General features: G+C 42.6%; 1 protein-coding gene across 2 annotated transcripts in view; it reads right to left on the bottom strand.

The window, feature by feature from the left end:
• Nucleotides 1-1,652: 1,652 nt before the first annotated feature.
• The window catches only part of LOC308314719 (uncharacterized protein), a 40,598-nt gene continuing 24,338 nt past the window's right edge, over nt 1,653-17,912 (bottom strand). For both annotated transcript variants that reach the window (XM_080762379.1, XM_080762378.1), the window contains exons 8-12: nt 16,268-16,385; nt 12,690-12,981; nt 10,929-11,060; nt 7,990-8,102; nt 1,653-6,243 (exon numbers count right to left, since the gene is read on the bottom strand). In XM_080762379.1, the coding sequence (XP_080618505.1) occupies nt 6,231-6,243; nt 7,990-8,102; nt 10,929-11,060; nt 12,690-12,981; nt 16,268-16,385 (668 nt within the window). In that variant the 3' untranslated portion in view covers nt 1,653-6,230. The remainder of the gene's footprint in view (nt 6,244-7,989; nt 8,103-10,928; nt 11,061-12,689; nt 12,982-16,267; nt 16,386-17,912) is intronic.

Raw genomic sequence — 17,912 nt, forward strand, 5'->3', positions numbered from 1 at the left:
AGGTAATATGTGTATTATAGGCTGCACAACAGTGACACAGTTTGGATGAAAACCAACCAAACGCTATTTTCGTGCTCAGACACAGCCAGGGACAAACATTTTTGGATTTCTTATTTAAAGGGATATGGTGACATACTTTTCTTTTAGGTTTTCTGAGCTCAATTACACCCAAAAAACCTGAACTTTTAATGTTAATTATATTTTCTGTGGTCTGGGGTTTTCTGTCTCAAACAAGTGCTCTGATTTACCTGTGGATTGTGAGGTAGGACTCCACAGATCCCATATATGACCTAGGAATCTGCCAGCAGATGTCACTGTTTTGCCTGTTTTCATTGCAGCTCAAAAGTCTTCAGAACACAAAGAAAATTCCAGACCACAGAAAATCCACTCAATGTTCAAAGCTCAGGTTGTGTGGGTGTGTGTCAAAATTATTTCCATGGGAAGATTCAGGTAGGATTAGACAATTAGGGGTTCTGATGTTGGGGGGGGGGGGGGTAGAATATAAAATGAAGGTGACACTTGGTTGCTTACATTGACACGCAACTTTAAAAAAAATAAAAGGAATGAGGTTATGTAGGCCCTGCAGGTTAAGAGACTTCAGAGGACATAATTATAGCCTGCATGTACATCACATGGGTTAGTATAAATTGAGTATATGATATAATTAAAAACTAATAGAACTATATCTATGATTAAAAACAATGTCAGCAGAGCAGTTACTCAGCAGTCAGTAAACATGGCAGTGACACCAAACATGACTGGTAGTGACCTTTGCAAGGCGGCAGGAGGTAAGAATAACTGTGACACATGCGGACATGCTTAGGATACTCACTGTCAGGCTAGCTGGACACAGACAGGATGGTCTCCATGGTAATCATAAATCATGCTTACAAGAACACCTTTTTAGTTTGTAGTCGCTTTAGAACGGTGAATCATTAAAGTATCATGTCAGACTCGGCATCATGTCGATCAATTCGATTCGATTTGATCAATTTGCTCATGGTGGAAAAAACTCTCCCAAAGTTTGAAGCCACAGAATAACAAATGCTTTGAATATGCAGTGGTTTCTATGAAGAAGACCAATGTAAACATACTTACTTAAAATTAAATTATATTGCTGATGCCTGTGATTATGTGTTATAAGCCGATGCTTTGTAAATATGTTTACAATGTATTATAGACATCTATCATCATAGACAGGCTTCGTAGAAAGTGTTAGCGAAGTTAAGCAAGGATGACATATATAGTGCATAAGTATGTTAATTAACCAAAGTTGCCTTTGAAACAGACAAGGAAGTTAGTATAAGGCCACTTTTAGACACCTTACATCATTTAAACTCACTAAACCATGACTGTTGGCAACAGGGTAAGGACTAGTCTGGAAATATAGAAGGCTTCGTCATCTGTGTTGACGAGCAGATCTTTGGCCTCTGTAAAAAAAAATGTGTTGGAAAGTTCATAACATGACTTTGGAGAACGTTTATTAATAACCATACAACCTGGTTGTAACGGGACACCAGCGAAGAGCTGCTCATCAGTCAAGACAACTTCCTGAATGGCATTCCTTCCTCGACACCTTAGAAGTCTGGTGGTGACGGCTTCATAGGGTGAGGTCAGCCCCCATGAAAAGAACCAACTCATCAGACATGATGTTCAGTGCATACGTTACGTAAGTATATATATTTATTCTCTCAAGTCATTTACAGTACAAAATAGACCTCCAGGTAACAAAATAGCCACGACTATAATATATAACCAACTCCATTAATGAGAAAAGCAGAAAAGCGAAGAAACACTGTGGTGTCACAGAGCAGTGGTTCTCAACCTGCAGGTCATCGGGACCCCCAGATTTCGGGGGGAGACCCAGATGACAGTGAAGTGACAATTCAAGGACCTTTTAATAAATGTATAGTATAGTCTACAGGGGTTTTCACCCATTTTCATATCAAGGCCCATCATTTATTCTGCATTTGAGCCACAGACCACCATTTCATGAGATTTAGCCTCTCTAAAAGAATAAAGAATATGTACACATGTCCATGCTGTATTGATGTTGGAGGGATAACAGGCAAACGTTGATCAAAATAACAATTATTCTACATTTTCTAATTGTGTAGAATTCTTGTAAATTACCGTAAGTAATGCAGCTGTTTAACAATAGTTTATCTCTTGAGAGTGTAAAATGAAATCATATGGACCTATAAGGGTCCATCTACTTTCATTTTACACTCTCAAGAGTTAAAGATCTTAACCAACTCTCCATCATTTAGCTGGGGACAACCTGGAAGTTGGAACCCCCTCAAGGACCACTGGTTGAGAACCACTTCTGTACCAAAATAAATAAAAATCACACTTGTGTGTAGGGCACACTTATATATCATTATACACCAGCCAATCAATTAATCACATTCCGTGATACAAACACACAAAGCTGTGCATAGGAGGGGCTGGTGCCCCTCAAAAAGGGGGTGGGGGGAGAAACATTACTAAATCAAAAGTAACCAACAAACTGTACTATAAAAATCACACCCGTGTGAAGTGAGGGGCGCTCTTATCATCGTACATCATGTCATTCCGGCCAATCAGAATTTGCGTCCTCACCTTCGTCTTCAATGTTTGTAATAATATAAGAAAGAGGAACAAATTGTGAAAAAAGCAGATCTACAAGATTACAAGCTTTTAGATCTGAGCTTGTAGACCTGCTATTTTCACAAGTCAAACAAAGTGTAATGCCTCAACTGCTACATTCCAAGTTTTTGTGAGGATGGGGGGTCCCCAGATATATCAAATACGATAATTCTTTCTTTTTTTGGGGGGGGGGGGGGGGGGAAGACGACTACTATACATTTATGATCACTACTGAATGAGTCAATGTGTACTACAGCAGTTGCTACTATAGGAAGTGATCTGTCATTACAAAGTTATGCAGTCGACAGTGGAAATAATTGCAGTCCTGTGGGTCATTGAACCGAGTTAGTGGAATGTAAATTCAACTGCTTTTTCTTTTTCCGAATTTTTATCCCATGATTTAGAAAACCTTTTTTTCACCTAGTGTCAATTGTCTAGTAGTGTAATCCTGGGCTCTAGACTCCCTCTGCTAACCTGGGGAGAGCAACGGACTGACCTCATGCTTCCTCCAAGCCACTTCTTTTCACCTGACAGGGTGCAGTTTTGCCCGGTTGGACGTAGCGTGTGGTAGGAACACGTAATTCCAATCAGTTCCTTTCCCCTCCATCAGGCGCCCTGGCTGGCCAGTGGGAGGCTTCTTAATGAAACCTTTTTTTAACCCGGTAGACCATCTATTTTATGAAGCGCCAAGAGGAGAGAATACATTATTTCTCCGAGCTCAGTTAAATTTATACAAAATGCTTTCAGAAAATATCTAAATGCATACCTTAAATATGGGAAAGGGTCTGGGAAGAACAGGAGTAATATTGCTCTATAACATGGCAACTAAGATCAAATGCAGTCAATAATATGCATGCAGTACCCACACGACCAATGAACACAGAAGTAGGCCTATTGAAAATGTTAAGTAATTCTTAGTAGATTTTGTGAATAATGCAACCATAAATAAACATTTAAATAGTATATTATTTGGCTATCAAATATACAATACTCTGTCAAAATAGAATCAACCTTTCTACAAAGCTAGTACAAATGGATTTAAGAAATATTTCTCACATGGTACAATAATGTCACGTCTGACTATTTACATCAAATACAAAGGAACAAACATCATACCAAACACTAAATTAAATATTGTTCTTCTATATTATGCACATTAACATGCAGACCCCTTTCTAAGAGTTCATTACCAAGTCACAAGTCATTTCACGAATGATACAACGTAACGTTTAGAGTCTTGACGTAGGCCTACTTTTGAAATGACACGAATGAAATCGTGTCATTATTACATAGCATGAAGTGTTACACATTCTCGGCTCTAAATATTGGATTTGGGTACATAATGCCCTCTGCATTTGATGAACCCTTGTTCCCATCGCATTAGCGGCCTCAGTGGTCAAAAGTGAGTCGGGCCCATATCATGTCCAAGTGAGACCAACTGTCAAAAAAAAGAAGAGATTGCTGACAGTCCACATTCCCTCGATGCGTACCTGGAATGAATGAATGAATGAATGCTGTTTCTCCACTGATTTTAGAGTCAGTCACACCTAAATAAAACACACACGCTGCTAACAAGCTTCAGGGCCTGCTCATCTAGACGAGGTCACAGATAAACAAAGATCCCAGTACTGTATGTACAAAGAGCCACAGTGGGATGAACCAGCACTCAGCAGGGAGGGTATACATACGCCTTACATACTCTCACCCATTTGAGGGGCATTTAGGAAAAAAAAGAAGATGTGCAAATGTCAAGCAGCCTGGAATGAATGCAACTGGATGGAGTTGATTTGTCCATTTGGATAGTATTTCAAAGTTTTTGGATTTATTGCATTTAGAATTTTGGGTAAGTGAGATTTGACTGAAAACTATGATAAATTGCCCTTAATGGAATCGGGGTCTTTGCAATGCCAGGCAGTCCGGGATTCACTGAGACTGAGTCCGTTTCATTTGAACCGTTTCCGAATACGGTTGCCTGGTCCCCGTTGGCCATGATTCAACAGCGCACCTGGGTACACTTGCATAACACACTTTGATCCTCCAGGTGGCGGGGTGCTTGAAGGCTGGCTCGCACGGACACTGACCATCAACTCTGCGACATTGTCTCCAATAAATCCTGACACACTGCATTGCCTCTTTGCCGTTACTTCACTGTCAGCCTGCCTGCTATTCACTGTGTCAGTCAGCTCTGTGCTCCAGTGTCGTGTTTGCTATGGATTCTATTTCTACTTTAGCATTATTATTATTTGTTTTACTTTGGAGACTATGCTAAGCCCAAGAGCCACATGTAGTCCGCAGAATAAGATCAGCGAGTATACTGCGTGTATATGCAGATTCAACAGGAGACATTGTGAAATGCGCTGGTGTTACGCGTCGTGCAACGTCTGTGTGGTGTGTTAATGCTTGGCTCGTCGACTAGATGTCACGTTCTAAAAAAAAAGAAAAAGTCCACTTCCTTCTTTAGGTACGCATGCATTCACATTGGAACGATCCCTATCCGAATACACTTCAACGGTCCAGGGACCTAATCATTCACACTAACCACACCAGAGTGTGGTCCAGAGTGCGCACCCGGGACCATAGTGTGAATCTATGTTCCCGGGTGAACTATGGGTGAACTATGGTCACTCGGGTGAATGCGAATGCATTCGTGTGAATGCTGTGTACCGTTCCCCCGGAGCGGATCACCCAACCGTTCCCGGGACCGCATGGAGGTAGTCTCGGGACCGATTGAAGTGTACTCGGATACGGATCGATGCATTGTAAATACAGTTGAATGAAGTGTACTCGGGTGCGGAAGAATCAAGGCCAATGTGAATCATGGCCAGTGGTGACCAGGCAATCGTATTCGGGAACAGTTTGACTCAAACGGACTCAGTGTGAATCTGCCCATAGATGAGATAACGGTGACTTTTAAATTGTACTGTAAGGAAAAAAACTAATTTGAAACTACACTTTTGATCAAATCTTTCAAGGGCCTATTATGTATAGGGTGTTCAGTGCATAAACATAATGTTTTGCGATGAGGAAAAACCACAAAACCACAAATAAATAAATAAAAAATGACCAAATACAAGAACCTTAATGACAGATGACAGAAGACATTCATTTTCAGAGCCATTATCCTAGTCCCATATTACAATAACCACTGACGAAAAACAAAAAAGTAAGAAACCTAGTGGAGAGGGAGATGGTGTTTGTGTCATAGCTTATCTGTGCTTCAACCCAGCCCATGGAGCCACCTCTTTGTCATTTATCGGTCTCCTCATGTCAAAGTGAGATGACTCTCTTTGTGCGTGGCGTACCCCTCTCATTTCCTATAAGAACATTCCAAGGATTTGTCCTCCCTCTTGGCTGGTCAGTTTGAGGGAAGGTATTACAATACATTGATTACAGAACAGTTCCTGTTCTATAGTCTTTCGACGTGTGGCAGGAGGAGGAAGTGAGGCGCTGGGCCAAAGTGGACGCCTGTCCGTCCATGTCCGTCTGTCGCCCGACTCGCCCCACACACACACACAGTTAGCATCGCGCAAGAGCTCTCAACAAGCTAACCATGGTCAACACCGCCGCAGAGGCAGCGGTGACAGACAAGATGTGGTTCCAACCTACCTCACTCCCCTGTGGAAAGAGAGACTAATTAGTATGAGTAAAAAGGCCTGTGATTCTCAGTACTCATCCTCAGGAATGCTATTTAAGGCATATAAGGAAGTTAACATTACATTCCTGGCAGGATAGATATAGGGAAACCAGCTATAGGGCATAGCAGTGGGAGTGGTTTTATGGTTCATTCGATTTTCCCATAGAGATTTACACAAATGATCATAACAACTTTGATTCTTTGATTTCCTTTCCAGAATCAAAGGTAGTATTGTCATGATTCACCAGGATCCTGGATGGTTTGATTCTAGGCTTAAAATAATTGATATAAATATTTTTGTAAATCCCTATGGGAAAAATGAATGGCCAATTTTGCAGTGGAACCATAAAACCCACAGAAAGCCAACTGCTATAGGCCCCCCTCTACTAGGGGTCTGGAGGAACTGGGTTGGGAGAGCTGCTCGTATCGACAAATCCACAGAGGGGTGTTACTAAGGTGTAATCCACGGAGCAGTAGACCAGGTGTGGCTAATCAGTGCCTGCTGCGCTTAACCCATTCAGGACGGGAACCCTTTTTGGTGTTTTAAGCATTATGTTATACTTTAGCTATTGAAAAATAGCAGATCTACAAGCTTGTAGTGTGGCACCGAGGGCCATTACTGTACACCTCAGTAATGGCCGCGCCCAGCAGGGCACCCCTCTGTGGATTTGTCTAATATAGGATACCACTATTAACCACCCTGACTATAGGTCCTTTCACACGGGCAGCGATTAACGCGCCTAGTAAAATTCCTTTTCAATAAGGTCTGCGTTTTTTTTTCTGTAGACGTCGAGTGGCGACAATGCAATCGTGCTCGTTTCGTGCACACTCCCGCGACTGACCAGACCTGGATTGAGTTGAGCTTTTTTTTTGACGCTTGCGTTGTCGCCCCTCTCGTGAGCAGACCTGGAGCAGAGCTGTCGTTGATCCAGCCGACAACGTCTGCATTAATCGATGCCCGCCTGAAAGTAGGCGACCTATACACTGTATATTGGACATTCATTAACATGGTGGTTTGTACAAGACGATTTGCCAAGCTGCCCGCCCCGTCCCATGTCCATCTTCCACATATTTTATTACACCGCAATTTAAGACACCTGTTTAATTCATACCGAGTGCACCTGGATGAATTCTGTGTGTGTGCACGGTAGCAAAGCAATACAAGCCCTATATTATATTCCACATGGTGAGTGTGTAAAACACATTACTGTACGTTAGCAGAAGACGGAAGACGCCCCACCAGGGGTCATCGCCATGTTTGCTTATGGTGGACATTTTTGTCACAATTCCATTTTTGCCACGGACACAATGTTGTTTCTGGTAATGAGTATTAACAGAAACAACATAAAGAGATAGCCCTGAATGACCATGACAGGTCTGTAACTCTGAGAGTGTACAAATGGAACCAACTGGACCCGTACCGGTCTATTTGGTTCCATTTGTACACTCGAGTTAAGGGGGGTCCATGCAAATAAAACATTTGAGCACCGCTAGTAGCCTACGAGTGCACTCCTAATGTGTCATAGTGTCGTAGTAAATAAGTGTCATAAATATTGTGAAGAAAACCTGGAAACTGACATTCAGTAATTGGGTCTTATGATGAACATTACGTGTAAAACAGAAAATCTAATATTTGCCATGGACCAGGACAAGTCTTTGCCACGCACGGACACATCCTGTCTGTGTGTATACGGACATGTTGCTGACCCCTGCATGCCCACCCGTACCTTGCTTTCTGGGACGCCAGCTCCGACAACCAGCACCAAACCACTGCTACTATTATAATCATTCCTATGAAGGGGATGGAGAGAACAGGGTGCTCAGACGGATGGATGAAGCTCTGAGGAGGACAAAAAGGAAAAAAACGCACACACATACACACACACACAGACACACACACACACACAACAGGAAAATGGACATGGAAGGAATGAATGAGGGAGTGAATAGATGGATGGAGCAACAACAACCAACCACCACCAAAGTCATTATGAAACACAAAAATATGAATGCAGGAACTGTGTGGCATTTGAGGTTGGGGGGGGGGGGGGGGTGAGGGCAGGGCAGCGATGGAGGGAGTCATTTAGTTTTTTCCTAAAAAGAACAATGCAAAAGGTTTATGCCAAATTAAAAATAATCAGATACCCAGTGGTATAAAGTAACTAAGTACATTTACTCAAGTACATCTTCGTGGTACTTTTAGTTTGAGTATTTTTAATTTTTTAGCTTTTACATTACTCGACTACAATTATTTGACAGATTTATTATGACAAAACAAACGAATGAAGCCGAGTCTTACATTTGGTTATTTGACAAGCTCAAAACGTTATGTTGTTGTGCAGCTTGTACATCTGCTATTTTCGAACGATTTTGAAACCTGGGTTAGTTTTACTTTTTGCGTATATATTTTATATATATTGTGAATACAGATTGTTTACTTGTCAGCGTTACAGCAACAGTAAAGACTTCTACACCATTGCATTTACTACAATCTGAGTCAATGTGAGCCTTCCTGTGTGAATCTCATGTAGCCGTGTGTGGCATTATGCTGATCAAATGAGAGAGAGAGAGAGAGAGAGAGAGAGAGAGTTTACCTACAGTATGATCACAACCACAAAATGTAGTGTTTTGCTGAAGTGGCAGTCTTCCCTCATCAAATTTAACTCACAGAATTACAGGATGCTAAAGACGTGTATAAGCGTCTTTTTCTTTGGGGGGGGGGGGTTGGCATCTACTTCTGCAATGTACTCCTTGTTGATTTGCTCATGCGCACTGTCGTTCACTTCCTTGTTTGTGGCTCCGAAAGAATGGCTCGTATTTATCCTAATCTAGGGAACTCTCCATTGTTTTGACCAGATGGGCAATGTTCTATCTTCATTTCTGACTTCAGCATGCCTCTCGTTTGGATATATTAACGCTTCTAGAGAGACTTTAGCATGACCAGCAAGAGGTAAGAATGGAAGATTATGCCTCCCGGTTTTGGTGGGGAAAGGAAGGGGGGGGGGGGACCTCAGAGTAAAATCTGCCATATCTATTTTGAATATTTTGTTCCATGCCTGCACAGCTCAGAGGAAACATTTTGCACCGACTGTTCCATGCCTGCACAGCTCAGAGGAAACATTTTGGAGATGACAATGCATGTCACATGAAAAATATGAACCAGCTGGTTTGATCCGTGTTAAAACACACAAGTGATTGTTTTGTTTTATACTGTATATCCAAATGTTTTACATATTTCATTTATTTAAGATATTGTTCTGTAATGATAGCATTCATTAGACAGACTGCGAAGTCATGGACACTGAGAAAACATGGACAGATTGAGGACAGGGACAGAGCAGACAATTTGACACAACGCAAAGACAACGCTATATATATTTGTATCGTTGCAGAGGGGGAAAAACACGTAACTGCAAGAGTTTCTCTGAATGTATTGACATTTTTCATTCACATGTCTTCAGTGAATGATGGGCTCTTCTTGGCCCTGAAATTAATTGTGCTTTGATGAGAAATTAAGCATTTTCTTTTATTCCTAAAAAATAATTTTGAGCGGTGCCTAACCGCTCCATTAGGCAGCTATGTGTGTATGTACTCTGTGTCTGTATGTCTGAGCACGGACAGCTGCAACACCTCGCCAAAACCGCTGGATGGCACTGTTGAGCAGCAGCATCACACACACACACACACACACACACACACACACACACAGGCCAGGGAGGAGGTCTACTAGGCTTATGTATAGTTGCACCGCTCAGTTCACACAGGTGTGATTCTTTTTAGTTTTTAGTTTGCTGTTACGTGTGTTTTCATTAGAACAACATTAGGACATTATTCTAATCTAGAACAAGAGCGTTCTAGTACTGCTGTGAGAGTGGACAAGACAGACAAAAAAACAGAGTGCAGTAACCCCAGTCTAAAAGAGAAACACACACCGATAAGACAGGCTTAGTCTGTTCACTTGCAAACATGCTTGACTGACTGACTGACTACAATATAAGATTTAGACACATAACATGTGAGTTCGACAGAAATGGGTATGGGTGTATTAGTTGTACCAGTGAGTGCAAAGAACAAGGTTAGTAGATCAGGAATAGGTTAGAAACATTTATGTGCTCACCACTAATACAATTCAACTAATTAATTTATCTTTATTTGAGTCTATCTTTAATATCTTTGAGTAGCTAAAATGCGTTGAAATACAATTTTCCTAAGCACACGTGAACTAAACTTTTTTATTTTTATTAACACATTACATTCTCAATCCAGTGCATGGAATAAAGCAAAAAAGAATCTCAAGACTGAAAATGTAATGATGATGTTTTACGCCAGACCAGCTGAAGAAATCATGACATTTCTGAGACCATTCATGTATCTGGAAGATGCTTCTAAACTTGTATTCTACTGCTAGTTTGATCACTTGAAATTTTTTCTCATCTTAAAATAACTAATGACCAAAAATAGCAGATCTACAAGCTCACAACATCTCGGACTGCAATGTGTTGTGAGCTCGTAGATCTGCTATTTATTTTTTGGTGTGCGCAGCATAATTTCACAGAAGACACGCTCGCTGACGTCTATGGAATCCAAATGACTGAAATCAGTCGTGGCGACTGAGAACTTTAATCCATGAATCCAGTGCCGTGTTGCTCCTGTGTTGTCCACTTACCCGAGTCCCCCCAGCTAGCTTTTCCAGCTCCGCCTTGCAGCGCTGTAGCTCCTCCTCGAGCTCAGCCCTCTCCCTCTGGCTGCTGTCGAACAAAACCTGCAGCTCCTGCAGCTCTGTTTTCAGACCGTCACACTGGGAGACAAAATGGACAAGAAACATTACGCTCTGCTCCTCGGTCAAATGTTAATATAAGCAAGGTCAGTTCCGCGGGTACCTATCTTATCCATTCTTTTGTTCTATGGCATTGAAAGGGGTCTGCAAAGCTGGCTAATGTGGACACTGAGGTATACAGTGAGCTGAATCCATTGTGCCACCTGGCCTAGCGGTCCAGGCGCATGCCACAGATAGGCTCTGGCCTGACAGCGTTCATGACGAACTTCGCTGCATCATGTCTCCCCCTGTCTCTCTCTCCCTCTTTACTGTCAATCTTCACTTGTATCTATCAATAAAGGCAGAAAAGCAAATAAAACAAATCTAAAAAAACGAAACAAAAAAGCAATTCCCATCACAATTGAGCTCGCGAGTGCTGGTTTTGACTTATTCAAGGTTTTACAACAAATGCATGACTTTTCAAATCACTTGACAACTGACTGAGGTATACCGTGAGCTGAATCCATTGCGCTTAACTTAAGCAATTCCCGTCAAATTGAGCACGGGAGCGCTCGTTTTGATGCATCCAAGGTTTTACAACAAATGCATGACTATATAAATCACTAGTCAACAAACCTCGAGGCCTTGCTGTCGATGAGTAACTGACCAAGCAGCCAATATGGCCTCACGATGAGTAAGCTGTCTGAGTTGTCATGCCGGAATGTTGTCACATGAGCCAAAACGAGTGCTCCCTCCTCCCCTCCTCTATGTTTGGAGGTCAAGCCGGATGGGGGAACTGCTTACATATTCACTAGTCTTAATTAAATCCAGTTAGGTTAACCTGGCTAGGAGTCAGTCACATAGAATGATGCCATTTTTCTGTCACTACATTTTTAACAAAAAAACAATATTGTACTTTTTTTATTTTATGCAATGCTGACACAGCGGGACATGACAGCAGCCAGCTAATGATAACACATTCCAGGCCAGCTAAGAATAGCTCTGCTCATCGTGTCGTGTCAGCTATCGTTGTGTAACCCAATTATCCATAATATGTGTGTCAGTTTTAGGACAGCTGATTCAACACTGTTATGCATTTTCATGGTAGTTGTGTTGTTTTCTGTTACAAATTGATTGTAATTGTCACGGGACTAAACAATATGTACCAGAATGTTAGACAGTTTTAAGTCTCACATGGTTCCGCAATTATATAAAAAAAATCTGCTCTGAAGAAGGCTCTGCTGTTTCGGCAGAGCATCAGCATCTGTTACTCTGTCAAGGTCAAAACCAACACTGAGAAGTCCAAATTCACTAGGCCCCATTTAGACTACAGTCACATCAGTTCAAATCTAATTCAAATCTGATTTATTCCTCAAATCTGATCTTTTAGCCTGCACGCCCGCACGACTGTGTGACTGCGTGACTGCATTGCAGTATGCTTGATTGCCAATTGTCCCTCATTACAGGTTGGTGTGCTGCAGAGGCTGTGTTGTCTAATGCCTGCTGCATTGTGTGTGTTTATTTCATGATGCAGAAATAAATATGCCACAGTGTCGGCTGAATTGAGACCTCGAGTCCCCGTGTCCACTCCATAAAAAAACCATCAAAGAACTTGACCGGTTCTGGAAAGTTTCAGGTTCTGGGAGTTTATATGCTTAGCCACCTGTATACCTCTCTCTGGACCTGTGATGCTTTCTCCTCAGCCTGTTTGAGCTGGTCTCTCAGGGAGACAATCTCCCCGATGCCTCCATTCCAGCTCGTGGCGGTCATGGGCTTTCCATCGAATGAGATGTTCTTCTGGATCGAAGCGTCGACCAGGCGGCAGTTAACGGTGCTCTCGGTCTGGGCCATGGTCATGTAGCTCTCCGTCACGGTGCCCTCTGAGCCGGTCCCGACGTCCTTCTCCTCCGTCCCGTCCGCAGGGTCCTCCTCTTTCAGGGAGAGGTAGACGCTGTTGTTGGAACTGTTCACAAAGGGATGAAGACAATTCCGACAGGATAATTAAACGCAGAGACGAAATCGAGATATTTAATCATCCTGAAAGGGATTTTATTTCTCGATAATGACCGCCGACCCGTTTATTGTCCCGCTTGTTACACGGCTTCTTCATAAATTAATGCATTGACCCAAAAGCAACAACAAAACTAGGTATTTCCTTGCTTACCAAGTATTCCATCAGTCTTGCACTGGCCTTCTGTTATTGCATTGTCTATTTCTCGGTTCAAATGTTTTCAAAAACATTCTTGAGAGCAAGTTGTTAAGTTTAGTTGTACATGACATTGTGTGTGTGTTTACAGGGCTGTCATGTTGGGTACAGCATAAAATCCAAGCAGCGCAGCCAGGTGCTCTGAGGCTTTGATTAGACAGCGGTCTGTTATAGAGCAGAGCGGTCTGTTATCAAGAAATAACACAGCTGAATTCATCGATTGACCAATCAGAATCAAGCATTCAACCAAGCCCTGGAATAATGGACAATAGTTATGTTATTTCACAATGGAAATACAATGCGGGGGACGAGGCGGGGCGATTGTCATCTTCCCTCCCTTTCCAGCTGTGCTGAAAATGGCAAAGAAGCCCCATTAGCCACGCTATATCGAAGGTTCAATATGGAAATTATTGTTGTAACGAGGGAGCTAATTAACAATCTCGCTCTCATGTTTTTTATGATCCTATATGATATTTATTTATTTATGTATTTATTTATTTTACTTCAAACGTGTGATGCTATAGTAAAAGTTGTATCAAGGCCATTATGCCATAGAACAGCATTTCTTATAAATCTGGTCCTGGGGAGCCAAACTTCTGCAGCTTTTCTATTCTCCCCAGGGACCAAAGCAGCTGCTAGCTTTCCATTCCACCAGTTAATTACATTCCCATGGTATTCCAGGCCTAACATAGTCCATGATAGATAATACAGCTACAATGACCCAGAGCCATAGAGTAAGACAGAGTTACTGCAACAGCTGGTGGCTCTTATTATTATTATTATCTTATAAACCCATGAGGGGCATTGTGTGCAGGACACTGAAATAAATAAACAATCATATTACACTGCACTAGTCTTAGCCCTCACTCACACCTAAGACACACTTGTGTCCTGTGTCTTCTGTGTGTCAATGCATTTCTAATGGGAGTTATGACACATGACACAACCTTGTTGCATGGCTGTCTTCTGCCCTCCACCCCCCCATGCAAGGTTGTGTCTTCAAACCATGTGACTCCCATTGGAAATGCATTGAGATGCCATGACACACAGAAGACACAGGACACAAGTGTGTCTTGCGTGTGTGTGAGTGAGGCCTTAAGGCGCCACTATGGCTAGTGTTGTTGTTTGCTGTGTTGACTGTGCTTATCCCAGCTACAGACCGAAAACCGGTAGAAGCTACTGTATGTGAGGGTCTGATCAACCCCATTGGTCAAAGCCGGTCATGTGACTAGCAGAGGAACTGCAGGCCTCTGTGCGTCTCCTATAAATATCAGTGTGTCTGGACTGCGACGAGACAAAATCATTTATCTTACTCCAGCCATTCGTTATTAGTTACCTTTGCTTATACCTTTTTGTTATAGGTTTAGGTTTAGGTTGTCCTCTTGTTATCGGTTAGGGTTCGGTTTGGTTATGTTAGTGTTATGTTGGTCTCCTTTTACTTTTGGAACACCATACCACTGTAACGTCTGTAAGTGCTTATAAATAGTCAGCTGTAATATCTTTCTCTCTAACTTATACTACTTATTACTCTTATAATAAATGATAGCCAATGTACTTGAAAGTCAATTAACTTCCACCAACTGAAACAAATAGTTTTGTAACTTTGTAACCTTTTTCTGCAAGTGCAAGTAAAAGCATTTTCGAATCTGCAGTCGGTTTTCTGTCCGTTTTATGTTATGAGTACATTTGCCCCTAGACTTATTGGGCCGTAACAGTTATGACAACTCCGTTCACTTCATGGGGCCAGTCCAATGTCTTCTACATAGACTAGACTATTGCCAAAGAGCATAGCAAACAGTGACAACCCTGTGACTGCCCTCTCAATGTCGTAACTCTGTCTTACTCTATGGATCTGCAATGACCAACCAGCAGGACAGGAGAGTTTAGAACACTGGTATCCCAAACGGTTGGTCGGGACACATTTGTGGGTCGCAAAAACATTTCGATGGGTCTCTCATTTCAGTTTACTACATTTAGTTTTTAATCATAATTATTTCAAAACATTTACAAAAAACAAAACAAAAAAAACATTGAAATCGAAGAAATCCCATAAATTTGAAAACAAGTGTTTAAGAAGTAAAACATTTTTGTGAGCTTGTATATCGGCTATGTTTGGGAACCAAACATTGTGTTTTAGAACCACAGCTGCAGAGGACAATATGCTTCACTGTCACACTGCAGATATTTTTGGCAATGGCCGGCCGCAGTACCCACTACCCTGGCATGAACCTAGCTGCACCGCCATCTCACTAACAATCATAAAAGGCGACCTGATAAGCCTCCTTCCCCTCAATGACTTGTCATCACTCATGGCAGACTGGCAGTGTCACGGGGGTCACCTCGACTATGCAACAGGTGCAATTTAACTGCTTAAGCCATATATATATTTTGCCGTGTGACAAATCGTGAAAATAGCCAATCGACGAGCTCACATTATGCATCATGATGTGATGCATTGTGAGCTTGTAGATCTGTTTGTTTGTTTTTATTGTCCAGGGTTAATGTGGTCAAATATCACCACCCAGTGATAATGTCACGTGTAAAGCCCAAACCACACCAATAGGTCACCATTAGGGTTGTCCCGATCTAATCACGTGATCGGAAATCAGGGCCGATCACGTCATTTTCAAATGATCGGAATCGGATCGGGAGCCAAAAAACACGTGACCGAGACATCCCTATAGTCGCCATGCAACTCCTTGCAACCAAACGATTGTGAGTAGACGCATGTAGTTGCAAGCAACCATTGAATTAAATGTTTTGAGTCACTTGGGTCGACATGCGCCGACGTGCAACAGGACACCGCTGGGGCGAAGGCTAAAACCGTTTTGTTGCGTCTATCTCCACCCATTTGGTGTGGTTTGGGCTTAAGGCTGTGCACTCTCTGGGCTTGCCCCCAGACGGTGTGTGTGTGTGTGTGTGTGTGTATTGTCTGTGTTATAATAATGATGTGTGTGTTCCCGACCATCTGACCAAGAAAAGCTCCGCCGGCCGGTGACAGAGCACTGAGCAGCCGTTTTGCCATCTCAGTGATCTCACTCACCCCGTCCTCTGCCTGTGCAGCAGCTGCAGCCTCTCCGAGAGACGTCTGTTGTCCTCCTTCAACGCCTGGCACTCGTCCCTCAGGCCACGGCACTCTTCCTTCAGCTGGTCCACGTCACCTGAGAGACCCACAGTACAGCTCTTTAGTGCCCTGGTTCACCTGAGACAGCTCTTTATTAGCCCATTCAGGACGGGAACCCCTTTTGGTGTTTTAAAGCATTGTGTTATACTTTAGCTATTGAAAAATAGCAGATCTACAAGCTACGAGCTTGTAGATCTTCTATTTCTTTTTAATCGTGAAAATGTTGTGCAAATCTTTGAATATATATTCTTTCAGAGCGAACGTTTTTAACTCAAATCTTTGCTTCTTCAGGGTCCCTGGAACATGTTTTCAGATCGGGCCAATTATATATAAATTTGGGGTTCTTTCACAACCTTCCTTTCACATGAAATAGTTTGAGCACCACTGATACAGAAACATAGGTTTTTCACATAAATACATTTTCTGGTCTTAATGGTGCACTGGTTACTGAGACCCACAGTACAGCTCTTTGGTTTTATTTATTTAGCACAGTATAAAAACAATACAATATGGAAAACCCCTTTTGAAACATCCTGATGAAGCAACGATAGACACGATGAACCAGTAAGCCCGGGGGGATATATACATTTGGACACATGATAATGGTACACGGTCAATTCTGAATCTATATGAAGGAACTGATGAAAATGATGGGTTTTCCACCGTCCAATGACCTGTGACTTTTTGCTGCACACAGCATACAGTCGTCTGTCCCTGCAGTGCGATTCCAACCCACCCCCCCCCCCCGTCACCCCCGCCCGCGTCTTCCCTCTCCTTTTCCTTCAGTCAGCCCTCAGGGCTGAGCCCAGAGCGCTGCAGTGATGTCATGTGCTGGAAGTGTGCGTCTGACGCGCTGCAGTGGCTCTGCCTTGCCTTGCCTCTCCGTCTCTGTCTAACGCTGAGTGTGACTTCACCTCACTGGTATCTTAACAGCACGCACATGCACCGCGCACACACACACACAGACAAACGCATACTAACACAGGCAAAATGCATACATACACACGCATGCAGACACTAGCAACACAAATCTATACCCTGGTTAACCACTCCCCCTTGAAAACATTTCATTCACTCCGAATGAAACGCAAATATGTATGTAATATTTATGTGTGTGTGTGTGTGTGTGTGTGTGTGTGTGTGTGTGTGTGTGTGTGTGTGTGTGTGTGTGTGTGTGTGTGTGTGTGTGTGTGTGTGTGTGTGTATGTGTGTGCGCGTGCGTGCGTGCGTGTGGGCGTGTATACCATCAAGTCTGATTGATGTGAGACTGTGGATTGACTGTGGATTGACTGTGGATTGACTGTGGATTGTGAACGCTAGAGTTCAAGTGGTTAAAATGTCACTGAGCCTTTGCGACATTTCGGTTGAGTGCTACTGGTCGATGTGTGTTTACATTAGGAGGTGAGGAGCTCACTATCTACCATACCTGTAAGTAGATAACTGCTACCTTTCCTCTCTTGTCCTCCTCTCCTCTGATATTCTCTCCTCTCCTCTGCTCTGCTCTGATATTCATTAAAAGCCATTGACAATGAATGGAGAATTTAAGTCATATGTGTCTGAGCAA

The sequence above is a fragment of the Protomyctophum bolini genome, assembly GCF_963924005.1.
Source record: "Protomyctophum bolini genome assembly, chromosome: 4".
NCBI lineage: Eukaryota > Metazoa > Chordata > Actinopteri > Myctophiformes > Myctophidae > Protomyctophum > Protomyctophum bolini.